The sequence below is a fragment of the Carcharodon carcharias genome, chromosome 7 (genome assembly GCF_017639515.1).
Source record: "Carcharodon carcharias isolate sCarCar2 chromosome 7, sCarCar2.pri, whole genome shotgun sequence".
In the NCBI taxonomy this organism is placed as follows: Eukaryota; Metazoa; Chordata; class Chondrichthyes; order Lamniformes; family Lamnidae; genus Carcharodon; species Carcharodon carcharias.
Window position 1 is genome coordinate 40,937,461 of NC_054473.1, and position 19,732 is coordinate 40,957,192.

Below are 19,732 nucleotides of genomic sequence, written 5' to 3' on the forward strand. Positions count from 1 at the left end.
TGTGGGTTTTATTGTTTTGAAGCTGATAGTGGCATTAAAAATTCATCCATATCTGGTATTAATTGTGTGGTTACAACTCTTCATGATGTTCTTTAATGCTTGACTTCTTCCCTAACCATCCAGTTAACTTCTATGATCTCCTTCAGTCTTATGTCCAAGGAGTAGCCTTAGATCCTCCAACCCTGGTCATCTGAGTATCCTTTCCTTTTCAAAACCCCTCTGACTCTAGAGCCCTAGAATCATTTAGAGATTTAGAACCATTACAGCACAGAAAGAAGTCAAATTCTTCTTGAAACCTATTTTTTCAACCAAGATTTCCGTCTCCTTGACTATCTTGTCCGCCAGGGTTCAGTGTTTGGTCCTTTTCATTTTGTAAAGTGCTTGGGCCATTTTTTATTGTCCCACTTTCACTCTTACTCTTTCTTGCACCCCCCCCCCCCCTCTTCAAGAAGTAACTGCTTGGCTTTAGTGACAGGAAGGAAGAAAAATTACAATTCTCTGCAGCTAATGCAATACATTAATGAGGAAATAGGTGTTACCTAATTTGAAGATGGTGTTGATAGCAAATATCTGTACATTAGAAAAAGTCACTCCAACTGTCAATTTTAAGCTGCGATATTAAAGAATGCCTGTATGGTTAGTACATTTCATTTCATATTTATGTTTTGGTATTCAGTTCTATATCCTGTATTAATTTTTAAATGTTTGTTTCTAGTTACTCATGGGTGCATAGTTTCTACAGTCAAGCTCTTTATGCCAGATGGTATGGAAGGCCGTCGAAGATCTGAGTAAGTATGACCGACAAGCCAAGGACGGGAAGGGTGTGCATTGTGCTTGTGTTAAATCTTTTTTAAAACCCTGCCAGGTGTATAAACTCAGTGTGCTTTTATTTTGTAGGCTGTGTTTAGTTTAATCGAGACTTCTTCCTCTATTCCTCTAACCTAAGTGTTTCCAACATTTTGTTTTTTTTTAATATTTCAGGTTTCAATATGAAATATTTTTGCTTTTTGTTTTTCCCAAACCAATGTTTGTTTTGACAGGCCTAATATAGTAGTAAAAGCAAAATTGGTTGCCTCAAATTTTAAATCTAAATTTGTGTTGATACAAGTTATCAAAGTATCTGTTATTTCACAGTGTATAGTTTGGCCTTCTTTTGAGATAGCTGTATTTGACTAATTCTCTGCAAGTTACAACTTATCATTTCCAGAGATAATGTACGTGCTAAAGAGGAAAAGTAAAAATTACTTTCTTCCCCAAGAAGTCTTTTAAGAAGGATGTAGTTGGCGTTGTGAATACATATTTAAAGTGAATGAATTATTTCTATTCGTGTTCATCAGAAATAATCTTATTCTGACATCTTAATTTAATGCTTTGTTTCCAGTGATTGATTTTATAAACATAAGAGAGGAAATCTTTTCCTGATTGAATGAACCAAGTTAGCATTCAAATGCTCATCAAACTGCCTAGGCTCAACATTTAATTTGTATCTGAATAAGTTTTCTACATCCATCCAATATTTCTCCATCTTACGCAGTCTACAGAACTCTCTACCTACTATGTGAGCACACTACATCAGCTGTAAAACTATGCAATGAATTAACTTCTACATTATCGTTCCCTCTGCTCCTGCCAAAATCACTTCTTATCTCATTTTCTCCCTGCAAAGACTAGCTGAAACATGTGCAGGTGAGAATAAGATTAGCAAAACACACCATCAAGCCTCTTATTTACAAAATGATGACTTGGCTGCATTATTAAAAACAAAAGGTTACCAGGGAAACTAATGAATTATAGATGCTGACGCTTTCAAGTACATCTACCATTTTTGAATCGCATTTGTCTTGCCTTTGAACTATGATATGAGGAATTGTGTATTGTTTATGATTATTTTGTTGCAGTACATGCACTTTTGATTATTTTGAACAGATTATATATTATACATTCATCAAAAATTGATTTGTGATGCCCTATCTCAGTGCAGCATTTATGTTATTTTAACTCCACAGAAAGCAGTGCATATTCTGTTTTGGTGTGCTGGGCATTCAATATGAACCAGTATTCTGTGATGTTTTGTGCTGTTTTCAAACCATGTATTTGAAAGTAAAGTTTTTGAACCTTTTCTTAGCTGGAGTTGCGACCAGAAAAATTTCTATGAAAATCTCAGCTATTGAAATTTGGGACTTAGCTAAGCATCTGTGTATAATGGTGAAAAACCACTCTGTGTCCTTGTGGATAATAAAGTAACTGCTTGATCTATAATTAGTTCTCTGAACTTTAAAGCTATTTGAGTTATTTGATTTTAATAATGAATTGCATTTCTTCTAATGAGAAAATAGTCATAACTTAATTAACATTTTCTCCCTGCTATGCTGTGCCCACTCCTTCCCTCTTGGAACAGAAATGGCATTTTATAGTTATCCACAAAACATTCTTGTTTTCCATGTGCCTTGCAAGGGAATAACCTGAACTTGTTTACATTGTACTTAATCAGTTCTTTATAAGTACAAATCTTTTATTCAAAGCTTCAGCAGTATGGTTGCAATGCCACATTGATGGATTTCAGCTGTTGTATGCAGTATATTTTACTCTGGTACGGATATACGTTTTAACTGAAGCATGTGTGCTTTTAGAAAAGTGAACTATAGTTTAATATCTGCATGGTACTTCAGTTTCATTTCGGTGAGCATATTTAATGATTGAGAGTTCAAGATAGAGAAATGTCAAATGGGAGAAATTGATTTTTTTTCCTCAGGAAGTGTTGTGTAGCTTCACTAATATTTTTAATTGGCAAGTTGCTGCTTCATAATTGTCAGATAGCTAGTACCAATAATTTTTGCTTCTAATTTATAATGCTGGTTTTTCTTTATATTTGTTTTGTTTAGCTGGTTCAGGAAATTTTCAACCAGTCCTGTTTTTGAAGTTAACTTTAATGTAGATTTTGTTTTGCTGTAATAAACTGCTCCTGTACCAAGAGAGACATGGCTTCCTAATAAGCTATCACTTATGAACAATGTTTGCCGTTCATTTTCTAGTCTGTCAGGGATTTGGTTAGGTTTATTCATTTGTTTACAAAGTTTGGCTGTAAAATTTATGTAAATCTGGTTCATCTTGCAGTACAAACTCTAAAGGAATGGTTACATCATTTGTATCACTTCCTTTTGTAATCAGTTTTGGATTGTCTCCTTGAATGCTGTAGCACAAGTGACAAGAAGTGACACAAGTACTCGTGAAACAGAGATTTAACAGATGACGTCCATTAATTTCAACATCCTACATTGCCAAACATCAAATAATAACTCTAGGTGCAACTAAGATATGCACATCATTTACTCCAAATTATTTTGAGAATTAACTTCACAATAGTTTGAGCTCTATTTCAATTAAAGGAAATGAGTTCAGCTCTAAAGATTGTCAGTTTTTTTTAAGATACTCTATAGAATGTTTGCAGTGGGAAATGGATGACTTTGCTATTTCAGCTCCCCTGGTGCTAGTATTGAGTAGCTGCATATGCTAGCTGCAGACTGAAGTAATTTTTACTCTGTCATTTCCCCTTTAATTTCCATTAACCCAATTCAGAAGAGAACCCCTCCTGCATAATTGTAATATTTTGCTTTCATGCACTGATCATCCTATGGCCTTCTAAAATTGTCAATTCAAGGAAAGTTGGGGACTTTTCTGTTCAGTGTCATTCCCATTGAAAACTGCATTGAGATTGCTCTAATATGAAGCACTGTAACAACTAGTATTTAGAAGGATGTTTTCAGCCCACTAATCTGGGCTGGATTCAAATTCCAGTCCTGGGTTATAAGAATCTAGTGTAATAATAATACGCAGTTTTTGTCTTATGAACTTTCTTGAATTGGTCAGCGAGTTGATTTTGTGGGTGAAGCCTGGCACATGGAGATACGTGGGGCATGTGGAGGACTGAAATGCATAAGGCACGTGCGGCTGCCAACAGCTGGTGGGCTGTGGGGAGATGCTTAGTGGAGAAAAAGAACAACAGAATGTAAGGGAGCCCAACAACAGTTTCCCAGGCTCGGGGAATTGAGGAGAGGGGTAATGGGGGACAGCATAGGATGGACAGTTGTTGGTGGTGGCTGAGGTGTGGATAAAAGCGCAGAGGTAAAGAAAGCCCTAGAACAAAGTTATCCTGGTTAGAGGGGTTAGGGAGTTGGGGGAGACACAATGGGGTTGCTGTGGGTCAGCAAGGGAGGGGTCCAGCAGACAACGTGGGCGAAGGAGAGATGGCATGGGAGAGGCGGTTGATGGCAATGGTATTTGGTGGTGGTGGTGTTGGGGGGGGTTGCATTTGGTGGAGAGAAAAAAGCAACGGCTGGTAAGGGGACAATAAAGCTATCCTGGCTGGAGTAGGTGTGAGTGTGTGTGTGGCATGGAGAGGGGGGAGCAGCATGAGTGGAGGGTGGGCATGGGAGGACAAAATTGTGGGATTGGGGATAGAATGGGGTAATGTGAGAGGGATGAAAGGAATGGAATGGGAATGGCATGAGGGATGATATGGGAAGGATGGAATGGCATTGGGATTTAAAGAAGGGCTGTTGCAATAAATACTAATTTCACTGCAAATGTTTTGCGAGTCTCTGCTAGTGGTGTAATAGTGCACTGTGACATCCAGTTCATTTTTAAATGTGAAAGATTCAAAACATCACCATCCTATCATGAAGGCATCTCTCTGAGATCCATTATAATATACTGGTTATTAAAACCAGAGTTTCTGACCTTCATTTTCTTTATATACTAAACTATAAATTGGCTGAAAATTATATCATATTTGCACTGCAGTTTTTGAAGAATTTGCATGACAGATTAAATCCATAAATTTTTTTTTGTTATTCACATCTGTTTTGCTTGGTGCCCTCCTACATACTATACAGCATTCTCTCACTACATATAGGCCAGCGAATCTGCTTTCTAACCTCTGCCAGCCCTGCCCTTCAGCCACTTGCTAGAAAGTGTGGACCATGACTCCATTTGAATGTGTGTGCACCTGTAGCCCGTCCAGCCTGTCCTATTAAAAATTGTTTCCAGAACAGTCAGTTAATACTTTAATGCACATGCAATAAAATTAATAGATTTGGTAATAGCATTAATTGTTCTATTACCAGCAGTGACACAATAAAGATGCAATTGCCCTGCCATCTTTGCATTGCTGTGAAGCTGAAACTGCATTTTAACAAGGCAGAAAGGTGGCTGGGCTCTAGAGCTGACTCTGGAAGTCGTAAGAAATCTCAGTGGAGAAGATTGTAAATGGCTTGGCTCCTTGTAGAACGTAAATCAAGTGCGGTGTCCAACGTCATTTAAAAAGTACAGAATATGTAGTGTGAGGGGTTGGATGTTTACCCCATCTAGACATTCATAATTAATTTGTTTGGAGAGTTTGGATACACTGTTCATGTTTACAAAATTGTCTAGGAGTAGAGCCCATGTGCATATGTGTGCACAAAGGTTTTTAACAGTGCAAGAATGAAACTTTCAGTTGGGCCTGCTGTAAATCAATGCTGTAGCTATTGATCTGACTTGAATTCAACTGTTTTGACTACATAGTTCAACATTCCGGCAGTCTTTTTGTCCAGCATTAGTTGGACATGAGATTTATGGTGAAGAGTTGGAAAATGCCCCCCATTTCTCATGTCTTGGAAGCTCTCTATCCTAAAAAGCTGATAAGAGCTTTAAGCTGAAAAGGGGTATACCACCAAATTTGATATTCTAGCTCTGCCTATTATAAATTCTGTACTTGAGTTTTTGGGAATTGTGATATTAGATCCAATGCCAAACTTCAAGCCTGTGTATGTTTGAGCATCAAAAATCATGATTCCTTAGAATTAGACCATAAGACATAGGAGTAGAATTAGGCCATTCATCCCATTGAGTGTGCTCCGCCATTCAATACAATCATGGCTGATCCGATAATCCTCAGCTTGACTTTACTGCCTTTTCCCCATACCCATTGATTTCCTGACTGATTAAAAATCTATCTATCTCCACCTAAAATATACTTTACAAACCAGCCTCTACAGCCCTCTGCAGTAAAGAATTCCACAGATTGACTACCCTCTGAGAGAAGATATTGCTCCTCATCTCTGTTTTAAATGGGCGGCCCCTTACTCTGAGATTATGCCCTCTGGTCCTGGACTCTCCCACAAGGGGAAACAACCTCTCAGCATCTACCTTGTCAAGCCCCCTAAGAATCTTAAATGTTTCAATAACGTCGCCTCTCATTCTTCTAAATTCCAATGAGTACGAGCCCAACCTACTCAAACCTCTCCTCATGAGAAAATCCCTCCATCCCCAGGATCAACCTAGTGAACCATCTCTGGACTGCCTCCAATGCTAATATATTGTTCCTTAGATAAGGGGACTAAAACAGTTCACAGTATTTTAGGTGCGGTCTAACAAGTGCTTTGTATAGTTTTAGCAAGACTTCCCAATTTTTATACTCCATTCCATTTGCCTTCCCTATTACCTTCTGAACATGCATGTTAGCTTTTTGTGATTCATGAACGAGGCCCCCAAATCCCTCTGTGCTGCAACTTTCTGCAATCTTTCTCCATTTAAGTAATATTCAGCTCTTCAATTCTTCCTGCCAAAGTGCATAACATCACATTTTCCCACATTATATTCCATCTGCCATGTTTTTTCCCACTCGCTTAACCTGCCTGTATCCCTCTGTAGGCTCTTCGTGTCACCCTCACCACTTGCCTTCCCACCTATTTTTTGTATCATCCACAAACTTAGTACATTAATTTCCCTCATCCAAGTCATTAATATATATTGTAAATAATTGTGGCCCCAGTACTGACCCCTCTGGCACTCCACTAGTTACAGTTTGCCATCCTGAAAATGCCCCCTTATCCCAACTCTCTGTCTTCTATTAGTTAACCTGTCCTCAATCCATGCTAATATACTACCCCCAACACCATGGGCTCTTATCTTATTAAGTAGCTTTATGTGTGGTACCTTATTGAACGCCTTTTGGAAATCCAAATATATTACATATACTGGTTGCCCTTTATCTATCCTGCTAGTTACCACCTCAAAGAATTGTAATAAGTTTGTCAGGCATGGTTTCTCCTTCATGAAGCCATGTTGACTCTGCTTGATTATATTATGATTTTCTAAATGCTCTGCTGTTACACCTTTTATAATAGACTCTAACATTTTCCCAATGACGGATGTAAAGCTAACTGGCCTATAGTTACCTGTTTTTTGTCTCCCTTCTTTTTGAATAAGGGTGTTACATTGGCAGTTTTTCAATCCTCTGGGACTTTTCCAGAATCTAAGGATTCTTGGAAGATTACCACCAGTGCATCCACTATCTCTGCAGCTATTTCCTTTAATATCCTAGGATGCAACTCATCAGGCCCTGGTGACCTATCAGCCTTTAGTCCCATTCGTTTCCCTAGTACTTTTTCTCTAGTGATAGTTATTGTATTTATTTCCTCCCCCCGCCCCACCTCCTTTTGACCCATGATTATTTAGTATTTTTGGTACGTTATTAGTGTCTTCTACTGTGAAGACTGTTGCAAAGTATCTATTCAACTCCTCTGCCATTTCCTGGTTCCCCATTATTATTTCCCTAGCCTCGTTAGCTAAGGGGTACGATATTGACTTTGGCCTCTCTCTTCCTTTTTATATATTTAAAGAAGCTCTTATTGTCCGTTTTTATATTAATTGCTAGTTTACTTTCAAAGTTTATTTTCTCCCCCTTTTTTTTTGGTCATCTTCCGTTGATTTTTAAAACATGCCCAATCATCTGGCTTATCATTAATCTTTGCCACATTATATGTTTTTTCTTTCACTTTGATACTATCCTTAACTTCCTTGGTTAACCATGGTCGGTTTATCCCTTTCCTATAACCCTTCTTCCTCACTGGAATATATCTTTGTTGCAAGTCATGAACTATTTTCTTAAACATCTGCCATTGTTCAGCAACCGTCTTTTCTGCTAAACTCCTTTCCCAACCCACTCTAACCAACGTTGCCCTCATTCCTTTATAATTACCCTTATTTAAGTTTACCACAGTTGTTTCTGAACCAAGTTTCACACACTCAAACTGAATGCTTAATTCTACCATGTTATGGTCACATTTCCTAGGGGATCTTTTACTCTGAGATAATTTATTAAACCTGCCTCATTACACATTGCCAGATCCAAAATAGCCTAATCCCTGGTTAGATCCACAACATATTGTTCTAGGAAACAATCCTAAATACATTTTCGGAGTTCTTGCTTATGGCTAGCTCTGCCAATTTGATTTCCCCAATCTACTTGAAGATTAAAGTCACCCATGATTAATATACTGCCTTTTTTTACATGCCCTCATTATCTCTTGATTTATTCTCTGTCCTACAGCATAGCTACTGTTAGGGGGCCTATAGACTACTCCCACCAGTGTCGTCTTCCTCTTGTTATTTCTTACCTCCACCCATATGGATTCCACATCCCTGGAGCCTGCCTGGCCGCTAAATAAAATCATGGATAAACTCATACAAAACCTTGTTTCTTGCCCAATTCCCATATGTTGACTTCCTTAGTGCCCAAAAATCTATCAACTTCAAACCTGAATATACTCAATAACTGAGCATCCACAACACTCTGTGGTAGATAATTCCAAAGATTCACAGCCTTTTCAGTGAAAGAATTTTCCCAGATTTTAGTCCTAAATAGTCAGCCCTTTATCCTGAAATTACGAGTTCTTGGTTTAGAATCTCCAGCCAGGGGAAATATTTTCTCAGCATCTACCCTGACCAGCGCAAAAAGACAATTCTACATTTCAATGAGATCACCTCCCATTCTTCGAAACTCCATCATATATATGCCTTTCTATTCAATGTCACCTCATAAGACTGCCTTCTCAAGCCAGGAATCAATCTAGCAAACCTTTGCTGCACCCCAATATAGGGCAAGTATAATCTTCCTTCAGTTAAAGAGGCCATAACTATACACAGTATTCTAGGTGTCACCTCACCAAAGCCCTATACAATTTCGGCAAAACTGCCTGACTCTTATACTCAACAGATTTGCAATAAAGACTAACATACCATTTGCCTTCCTAAATGCTTGCTGTACCTGCAGGTTAACTTTGTGATTCATGTACAAGGACAGCCAAATCCCTCACATTTAGAACTAGAATAGGGAACAAGCCATACTAAATTTAGTGACAGGCAAAAAATCAGAATTAGCTAACAATCACATGATAAGGGAACATCTTGGGAATAGTGAATATAACATGATGAAATTTGATACTTGGCTCGAGAGGGAGAAGAAAGAGTCAGTACAGTTTTCATCTTAATGTGAACTTCGTAGGAATGAGAAATGAATTGACCACAGTAAACTGAGCTGAACTTTAAATCCACACTCAAGAAATATTTGGTATGATACAAAGCCAGTAAATACTCGTAATAAGCAAAGGCTCCAGCATTTTAGATAGGAAGATGTGGCCAACAAAAGAAATGAGGGTTAGTATAAAGCTAAGATAAAAGGCTTGTGTTAGTGCAAGAAGTAGAAACTGAAAGGAGCTGAAGAGCTTATGGCCAGCAGTAAAGAGATACAAAAAAGGCAACAGGAGCTACAAAAAGAAATATGAAAATAACTGCATGGGATATCAAAGCCAATGTTTTCTTGACTGTATTAAGAAAACGTAGTCCATTAAAGACAGATGCCGATGAGACTATAATGGATGCTTGCAACATGGCAGATTAAATAAATAATTTGGAAAAATGTCATGGGAGGAACTTAGTTAATTTAATATGCTTTCAAAAAAAGTGATGAAGAAAATAAAAGGGTTTAGGATCTCCAGGACCTGATGGTTTTCATGCAAGTTATTAATAAAAATAGATGAGGAAATTGCAGGTGCATTATTTATTATTTTTCAGAACTCACGAGGTTCAGAAATTGTGCCTATGGATTGGAAAATTTCAAATGTCAGCCCATTATTTAAGAAGGGAGGCATGGAGAAACCAGGTAACTGCAAACCTGTCAGTTTAATACCAATTATAGGGAAGTTAATGGAACCTTATCATATAGGACAATCCTTTTGTGTTTTGAATTTTCTTTTTGAAGTTTGGTAGATGTAGAAGATTACATGGCACTATTCGAAGAAGAGCAGGAGAGTTACCTTGGTTTTCTGGTCATTTATTTCCTTTTCCCTTTTCCCTGCACCCCCAACTCTTTATCTATCTAAATCAGGGGGTGCTACCACTTATTCCCTGTTCCTTTGTGATAGTGTAGGAGAAGGCCATTGCTAAATAGAGTTCAGATATTGATTACTCTTGGGTCCAAATGTAATCCACTCGGATTGGAGTATTCTGTAATGATCAAAATATAGGTTAGCTTTAAAGTATTTTTGGAAATATTCAAGATTCTATTATCCTTAAATATGACTACTACATCTCCAGTTTCTTTCAGTGCAATATTCTGATATTTGGATAATATAATTTATTGAATGAGTTAGCAATCTTTGTCAGATCCATACTTTTCAGAAAATAAATTGTAGTCTTTTATGCTTCCCCTATTGAAAGGCAGAGCATGATAAACAAAGCTCGTTGATACATCTGTTGAAGATTTTGCAGTTGCTACAGGAAAACTTCACCAAGAGCAAGTCATTCATGTGCGAAGTGCATTTACAGACTTCCAGTAGGGTTATATGTTCAAGCGAGTTGCTCAATGATGATTTCTTTTTACTTGAACTCTTTTGAGTATATTCATTCTAAAATCTTCACAAGCATAAACAGGAATTAAAGAAGCTTGACTTTGGTAGTGAAGATGGTTTTTGTAGTTTAATCTTATATGGTATCTCTTGTCTTTTAGTGTCATCCAGGCTCCTCTACCACTTCCGGTTGAAAAGGTGAGTGGCCTTTATAATTTAGCCTTCTTCTCATGTTAAACAAATGGCTTTAGTTGATTTATTGGAATATAATTCTGGTAAGCACATGGGTTTGAATATTGACAACCTAGAGCCCAAAATTGTAAATAGTAATGTGTGTTAAGCCATGACTTGATTTGAAACTGTTGTATTCTTAAATGAGCCCTGTACCAGTTGTATTAAAGCATTCCCATCTAAGAATAGTAAGATAAAGCAATTCAGTATACTGAGCTCGTATAGCTTTAAGTTTGCCGGACATAAAATTATTTCATTACAATTAGAATGTGGGTTCCCTTAATAAAGTACTCCCTGTGAAATTAAAGTGACTGAAAATTTCTTCAGAGGTTGCTACTGCTGGTTTATGCTGATTTCAGAAACACTTTCTGTTCAGTGCAGCTTCGAAAAAACTTCTAATCTCATTCATCAGGTACTAAAGTACATTTGCATCAAATATCATAAAATTTGACATTATGAAACAATTGACGTCTTGGCACAAGAAACACTTTATCAGGTTGCGTGTAAACACAAATCTTTTGAAGGATTTGGAGTCCATTCACGCACACTTTCCATGTTGCTTTTTGACAGAGATTACTAATTTGTATCAGTTAAATATACCACCATTCTGCAATCTAAATTATATGTCATTAAATGGTTGCCAGCTGAGTTCCCTGAAGGCAAAGTTAATGATTACTATTAATGAGATTTCTTTGACAGGTGGTACTAAAATATATATCTGTGAACAAAGAGGTGACCAGTTGCTTGGCTGTTTAGATTAATAGGTTGATGTGAGATGCAGAAAGTACAGAACTATTCTATTGCTGATTAATTAAAAGTAATTGCAGATATCTTGGCATCAAAGCCATTTTTGGCCACTGTGATGAAATCAGGACACTATTATCAGACACAAAAATGGGTTAATTGGGACCTACATTCTTGGATCAAATACCTCTACTATGTATGGAAAATTAATCTGCTGTGTTTTTTTTTCATAATAGTCTGGAGGATTTTGTCCCTTTATAAGATTATTAAAAGTATCTAATTTTATGAAAAGTTTGTCACATGGAGGTACTTGCCTCAGCTTAGAGACAATTTTCTCTTGGCTCCCTTCTGAACAATGGAACTGATCACCCAACAGCTTCCAGCCTTCGTGTGCAAGAGGAAGTCTTGAGAAAGTGTCAGAATTGGTAAGTACTTCCGTGTGACACTGTTGTATTTTGCATAATGAATATTTGTTTAACATGTTGGATCAATGTAGTGTATTGTATTTTTTTAAAATGAGGTATCCTGTTTTGTGGCTTGCTTTTAACTGAAGAGAAGATTTCACCTGATCATTGCAACAAACGTGCAATGCAACTATGAAGAGTATGTTTACAATTTCTCTGTCAATGAGAGGAAATGTTCCTCCATTTAGACAGCTACAGAAGCAGAACAAGGCAAACTGAAGATTCTTTTCATCTTGAACAACTGGAGTGAACTGGAATTCTTGCAGTTTAAAGCCTCCCCTAAATCTGACGATGCAAATAGATCGTTCAGACATATATTTTATAGGTTACATTCCACTAATTTGCTTAAAGTTAAAAGCAGAACTTAGAATATTAAATTTATTTCAATACCAAACTAAACCTTCTGCTAATTTAGCAATTGATATTTTTCTGTCAGGTGAATTTTGTTTGGAATTGGAGTTGGTGCTTAGTCACTAACTCTTTTAAAGAAAAATATAAAGTCTTTCAAGTTGTCAGAATGTCCGGTTGTACTTTGCAGTCAATGAATTGCATTTGAACTGTAGTCGCTGTTGTTTTGAAGAAAAATATGGCAGCTAATCTATGCACAGCAAAGTCTCATAAGCAGCGATGATTGGTGCTGGTCGTTAAGGGAAGAATGTTGTCCAGGATACCTTGTTGTTTGAATAATGCCATGGAATCTTGAATATTCAATTGCATAGGTAGATCCAGATCATAGATGGGACATTAAACAAGTTGCATAATCATCAGGCAATGCTCAGACCGTCTGACAAAGGGTCATCAACCTGAACTGTTAACTCTGTTTTTCTCTCCACAGGTGTTGCCAGACCCTTCTGTTTTTAGTTTAAATTTTCAGCATCTGCAGTATCTTGCTCTTGCATAACTATCTGGCTGGAAGTGAGATTGAAGTTATAGGGATAAATTTAGGCAAATAGATTTGGAGCACCTGTGATATTTTATTCAGTATATGAGAAGAATATTTGGAGATAGCCTTTTTGAATTATCTTTTTGGAAATTTTACCCAGTTTGAAGCCTTAGTTTTGACTAGGTGACTGCTGTGATGTAATTTTCATGTAATATATTGGAGAGAATGAGCTTGATTTGTCAAAAGGTTTTTTCCCCAGCGCGTTAGTGTCCCATGTTATGATCCATGTAGAGACTGACAACTTTTTAGAAGAGTTGTAATTCCCAAATGATCAATAAACCGAATGTCAAGATTCACATTTTAACTGTAACAAACTAAAAATCAATGCTGAGTAAACATTACTAGACGGGCAATTAATGCACAAAACTAAAGAAAAGGTACTTTTTCAGTAACAAACTGACACAATCTAAAACAAAAACAAAAATACCTGGAAAAACTCAGCAGGTCTGACAGCATCTGTGGAAAGGAACACAGTTAACGTTTCGAGTCCGAATGACCCTTCAACAGAACTAAGTAAAAATAGAAGAGAGGTGAAATATAAGCTGGTTGGTGGCGGGGGGGAAATCCTGTCGGAAAGAAGAGCAATACTTCTTCAAGGTAGGCATTCCTTGAAGAGAAGTGGCAGTCAATAAAACACTAAGATAAAAGCAAAAAACTGTGGATGCTGGAAATCCAAAACAAAAACAAAAATACCTGGAAAAACTCAGCAGGTCTGGCATCATCTGCAGAGAGGAACACTGTTAACACAATCTAAATATATCTTATAACCCTTTTTGCTGTGCACTGCACTTCCTGCAAAGGTATAGCATTAGAAAAATGAATCCACTGTTAACTCCCAGCTCTCCAGCAGGCTCACTTCTCCCTGCTGTGCTCGGGTGAAATGCCCAGTGTCCTTCAAAATTCAGGCCAAGTCTTTCAGATCCGACTTTCACCAATAAAGCCCATCTCAGCAACTCATTGTCCCTTAAATCACCAGAAGTTCCGTTGGTTCCGTCCCCTTCCTTTTGAACATAAACCAACTTTCACAAGCATCTTGCATCTTGACACAAAACAGTCTTTCTCTGCTCTTCACAGCAGTAACTGCTTTGTTTCTCCACACAGCAGTGGTTGCTTTGTCTCTCTTCCTGTGTCCAAAAAGCAATTGTCCCAGGTGTGAAAACTGCCACTTGATATTTTAATAGGTTTCTGTTTTGAGTTTCACCCCCATGGCAACCAGGCCACATAGATATGTCTCCATGCTGGGGTGTTTCTGGCATATCTTGTTAACTGAGACATTTTAAAACATAGTCATCTAGTAAAGTCCAGAATTTGTAACAAATTGAACCCTGCAGCAGCTTCTTTCACTGAAGTGGATATCGACCTTCATTCTGAATGGGGTGGCAGTCTTGATTGAAGCCATTACTACTGGTGCTAAATATTCTTTGTTTGGATAGTTACATAGTTATTTAATTGACCATATTTATTTTAAATAGATAACAATTGTTTTTCTTTGGTTAAAAATTATGTATGCTATTCCTTTCAACTCACCCCAACTCTCCTCCATCCTGTACATGGATGTATTGTGGAATAGTGTTTCATAGGTCTTGGTATATCCCAAATGGCCTTTTCCTTTGAGACTGGTAAAGTATTTGGTGAGCTGTTGAACTGTGAAGTTGTCAGAGCCTTGCCCACATATGCATTTTCATCTAAAGTTGCTGAAAAGTGAATTAAAGTGGGAACAACTGCTGGTTTAATTTTCCTCCTTTTCATAGCCCAGAAGCGTGTACATACACCTGCTGCTGCCATTGTGGCTGACAACATACTGCTAGAGATTGCATTTGGGCACTTGTGGCTAGCTTAGTTACTGAACCATCAGGAGAGAGTTGGTTTATATATGTTTCAATAAGTACGAATAAAGTATTTCTGGTATAGATGTATTCTGTCTGATCCACACCATGGGCTGGATTTTCAAATGCTGGTGAGATCCTGCCACCTCCGGGACGTGATGTGATTTTCAAAGGGAGGGCGGGGGTGTGGCAGATAAATTCTGAAACCTGCACACCTTCAGTTAAGTGCCCTTTTAGCTCGTTGTTATGTTCATTAATAGGCCTCAGGAGCAGTTTTGAATTTTCAGTTATTTTTTGTCTATTTGTTCATGGGATGTGGGCATTGCTGCCTAGGCCAGCATTTATTGCCCATCCCTAATTGCCCTTGTTCAGAGGGGAATTAAGAGTCAACTACAGTGCTGTGGGTCTGTAGGCCAGACCATGTAAGGACAGCAGATTTCCTTCCATAAAGAGCATTAGTGAACCAGATGGGTTTTTACAACAATCGGCAATGGTTTTGTGGTCATCATTTGACTTTTAAATTCCAAATTTTAATTGAATTCAAATTTCACTATCTGCCCATGGTGGGATTACGAACCTGAGTCTCTGGAATACTAGTCCAGTGACAATACCACTATGCCACCACCTCCCCTAGGCATGGAGAGCACACAGTGTCTGGGACACGTCAGAGTGCGGCTGACCTGCGCACAGTGGGGAGCCATGAAAGTTAATTGATTACTGGTCGATTCATTCATTCATTTAATAGAGACAGAATAAAGCTTGTCTGCTCAACCAATGGCACACAGGTTTGGCATCCTGATAGGGATGTCAGGCTATTGGCATCGCCAGGTCAGCAGAGGTTGGCAGAGGAAGCCTTACTGAACAAACAGGAGCCAGCTGATGGAGTGGATATGGGAGTAGGCTACTCTGACATTTGATAGAACAGCAAAGAGGAGCTTCAGCAAATGCATCCTCCTGCGCAGGATACCAGAGGACCTGCAAGGAGAAATGATGGTACCCAAGACATCGGGTGTATCTCCCACAAATCAGTTACCTGCAAATGACAGAGCACCAGTGTCATAGGAGGCTGCATCTCTCCAGACGGTTGGTCTTGGACATTTGTGCTCTGGTCTACAATGACCTCTGTCAGTGCCTCAAGGGAGGTGATCGAAAAGCTTTGGCACCACTTGTTGATGCCTGCCCATGCCAGCAATGGCCCAATCAGCACCCTGCTGCGACATGTCCTCAGCGAATGGCAAGCCCAGTCATGGCTGCAGCCCAACTTTTCAAAAGGCCGTTGGTATTTATGTCCCATCTTCAATCCACTTATGGTGCCACTGAGTGCTAAAAACTCACCCCCAGCATAACAGCACTGGAGCTGACGTAGGTTGAGTCAGGAAATTATCCGGGCTTCGGGTTCCCGAGCCTGGATTGAAAATCTAGCCCAATTACTTCCATTTGTATACTTCAGAGGTGAAGTAGGAGCAAAAATAAATTGCTCATGTATCTTCATAAATTTACTGTACTGAGAAATGGAGAAACAGTTATGTACAAGGAGGCATGCTTTTTGATTTTGTAAGTTCCTCAAGGTCTGTCCCAAGAAAGTGGTTATTTTCATTTTGTCACTAATTGGCTCCTCATTGAATCCCTTGTTTTCTCACCTCTCTATCTCCCAAAAGAGTAATTTCACACACAACTGCGCTGATAAACAAAATGGATGAGTCTCTTCTGAACATGTTTATTGTTTTAATACCTCAGCTATGTCATAATGCTTTAAAACAATTATATTGAATAAATGTTTCCTTCAATTCCTCAGGTAGCTGCTAATTCTCCCAGTATGTACTCTCAGGAACTATTCCAGCTCTCACAGTATTTACAGGTAAAACCCACCAGTGCTGCTGCTGTTTACTATTCTGGCAATACAGTTTATTTAATTGTATAGTCTTTGCTTGTTCACAAAATAAACCATTAGCCATCAACTTGTTCACATATTGCGGGCACAAAATTTTACCTATTCAACTGTGCAGCTAATGAAACATTTTATAAACTGTATCCTCCTATAACATTTGAAGGTAGCACTTAGGGGGAATGGAAACAAAGGCCTAATTACATATAATAAAAATGGGACTTTTAGATTCACGTAAAGTAAATGAGGTAGGTGAAGAGCAGAATAGAAAAGATGAACTGATGTTTTGGTGAATTTGGAGGAGCAAGTCATGACTGTTGACCAAGAAGCAGAAATAGAGCATGTAGATAGTGTGTCAAAAAGAAATAAGCTGTAACAGGAATCATGAATGCTTACGGACAAATACAAGAAGAAAATGTACAGTTAGTTAAACTGTTGCCATTGTAAAACATAAGAACATGGTTTAAACAGAAGAGGAGTACAAGATGGAAATAATTAGATGTACAATGCCTTGCAAATCTAGAGCTATTAAATGAGACAAGACAATGGTATTCAGGTGGAAAGGTTGGAATTGGTAGCAGAACAAATGAAATGGAATGAAATTTGAGAGGACAGGAATTACAGTAGAAATTAGGATAAAAGTAATTTTTGGCATTTTTCAATCACTAGCTGACGGTTATGAATAGCTTGTGAGATGTTCAAATTATAAAAACTAATGGGAGGTTCCAGTACCCTTGAGGTGAAAAGGATAGATCAGAAAAAAAAAATTGGTGTCTCACTTCCAACCACCCACATGTATATTATATGATGTGTATCAAATTGAATGCTATCTCACCATATGGTTCAGGTTACTTTAATCAAACAACTTTTGATTTAACATTGTCTGATATACTAATACATTAAAGTATTGTTGATTTTCCAAATGTCAGGAGGCCTTACATCGAGAACAGATGCTGGAACAAAAATTGGCCACCCTTCAGCGGTTACTAGCCAACACTCAAGAGGCATCAGACAGCAGCTGGCAGGTACTTTCAACATTTAATACAATTTGTGAATATTCCTCTTTAGGATACAGTTTAATCAATGCATTTTAAGAACGAAATTTACCATTCAACCATTGAAGTTTTTTTTGTTTTGATGCAGTGAAGAAATATGAGATTCACTTCACCATAAAAACCTTTAAAGTGCCTTAAGTTATTAAACATTTGATTGTTCTGCCATGTTTCTATGTATTATTTGAAATCCTCAACCTCTCTCAAATACTTAAGTTTTTTTTTGTTCAGAGCTTTGATTCTGTCAGCTGAAGGCAAAGCCTGCAGTCTGAGCATGTGCAATGTGTACTACTTCCCAGCATACTGCAGGAGTATTTTCAGTCAAATTGAGAAAAGTTTGTCTTCAGTCTCTAATAGTACCTGTTTTGTTGATTCTCAAAATTATTTCAAGACAAGTTAAAGGTCAAATTTCAATAGCTATATTTAGGTACATTTTGTATTTCTTTTTAGAGACCAGGAATGTGTTTGTATGTAAAATAGAAATTAGTACAGAAAAACACACTCAATATGACATCTACCTGTGACAGCTTTTATGTATGTTTGAATTCCAAGCAATCTGTGCCTTTGCAAGCTACAATATGCTAGTTTGTGCATTTTTATAGGCCCTCCCCATTTTTCCATCCTGAAGTCCAAGGGGTAAAGACTTGAGTGTATCTGGTACACAACTGGTCTAAGAATCCATCACAACTCTGACTGGACCACATCAAGTGCTATCAGGTGTCGCATTTGGCTCAATCCTTCCATATTCAATCATAGCCAGAGAAATCTTCGAATATTCCTATTCATCCCAAACCTGTACCCATGTCGTCAGAGTTCCCCAACAATCTATCTTTAGTGTCGTAGGGTGTTGGATACCGTTTGGTAGGTCTCAATGAAGCCTTCATAGTCTTAAGTAGGTTAACTGTATGTATTTATTAACTATAAGAACTATGTACATATATACAATAAAGGGTTCAAGCTAGGAGCTGTCTTTATGCTTGCTTGTGCACACGAGTCTGTTAAAAATTCATTGACCCTAGGTTCACTTACATCACTGTGTAGGCTCAGTCCCACATTAACCCTATATGTGCCAGACCTTTATACTACACCTCCCTCCAAATCTTTATCCAATGTATTTCAAGTTATTCTAGTTTACCCAATGTATTTACATCGTCATTGCTGCCCCATCTGCCTCCTTCAAGTCTTTGAGCTTGTAGGTTCAAGCAGTCTGGAGGCATTATAACTCTTCCACATCTTGTTCGCACTACTGCCAGAGGAATGGTAGACTCTGTCACTGCTGGTTCTTCCTGTAGGTTTGAAGATTGTTCTGGCATCTGGCTATCTTTTTGTTCTCTTTTTCCATTCCTTGGTATTGGACTATTCTTTGCCAATTTGGCAGTTGTGGTGATAGGTGGTTGCTGTTCCATCCTGTTTTTTGCAGGGTGGACGAACGTTATGCTCGTCTCCATGTCAGTATTTTCCTCCTCTTCTTCCATCATGTGGGTCATCACCATGTTCTCTAGGACAGAAGATGGCCTTTCCTATTATGAGGATGTTTTTTTTTTAGTAAGCTTAACTTTGTGTTTGACTTTGTGGTGTGCTGTCAGCAATGGATGGCTGCTACTTGGTTCCAGCATCGTCTGTGGCACTATCATGTTGGCTGGGAGGTGAAGTGCTTCCTCTGTGGTCGCGGTGTTGATCTTGGCAACAGTTATCAGAGCCAGAGATTGAGGCTCTTCTGATTGTTGGTTGCTCTCTTGTCCATCCTCCACTGGAGACATCATGGTAACCATCTGAGAGGTTGGCTGGTCTGATCAATGAGGGCTTTCCAGCACTTGTAATAAAAATGGACAAACCTGCTCTGCAGAGAGAGAAGACAGTTCATAGCTGAAGTCCCAGTCAGGACACTCTTTCTTTTTTGAGCTCTCAGGAACTTGCAGT

General features: G+C 38.2%; 1 protein-coding gene across 38 annotated transcripts in view; it reads left to right on the forward strand.

Annotated features, from left to right (window-relative positions):
- The window catches only part of slmapa (sarcolemma associated protein a), a 241,758-nt gene that overhangs the window by 75,044 nt on the left and 146,982 nt on the right, over positions 1 to 19,732 (forward strand). For 37 of the 38 annotated variants that reach the window (XM_041191062.1, XM_041191028.1, XM_041191029.1 and 34 more), the window contains exons 3-6: positions 716 to 788; positions 10,829 to 10,865; positions 16,671 to 16,733; positions 17,690 to 17,785. In XM_041191062.1, the coding sequence (XP_041046996.1) occupies positions 716 to 788; positions 10,829 to 10,865; positions 16,671 to 16,733; positions 17,690 to 17,785 (269 nt within the window). Of the gene's footprint in view, positions 1 to 620; positions 637 to 715; positions 789 to 10,828; positions 10,866 to 16,670; positions 16,734 to 17,689; positions 17,786 to 19,732 lie in introns of those variants that run through there. The other variant, XM_041191065.1, reaches the window with a different exon arrangement.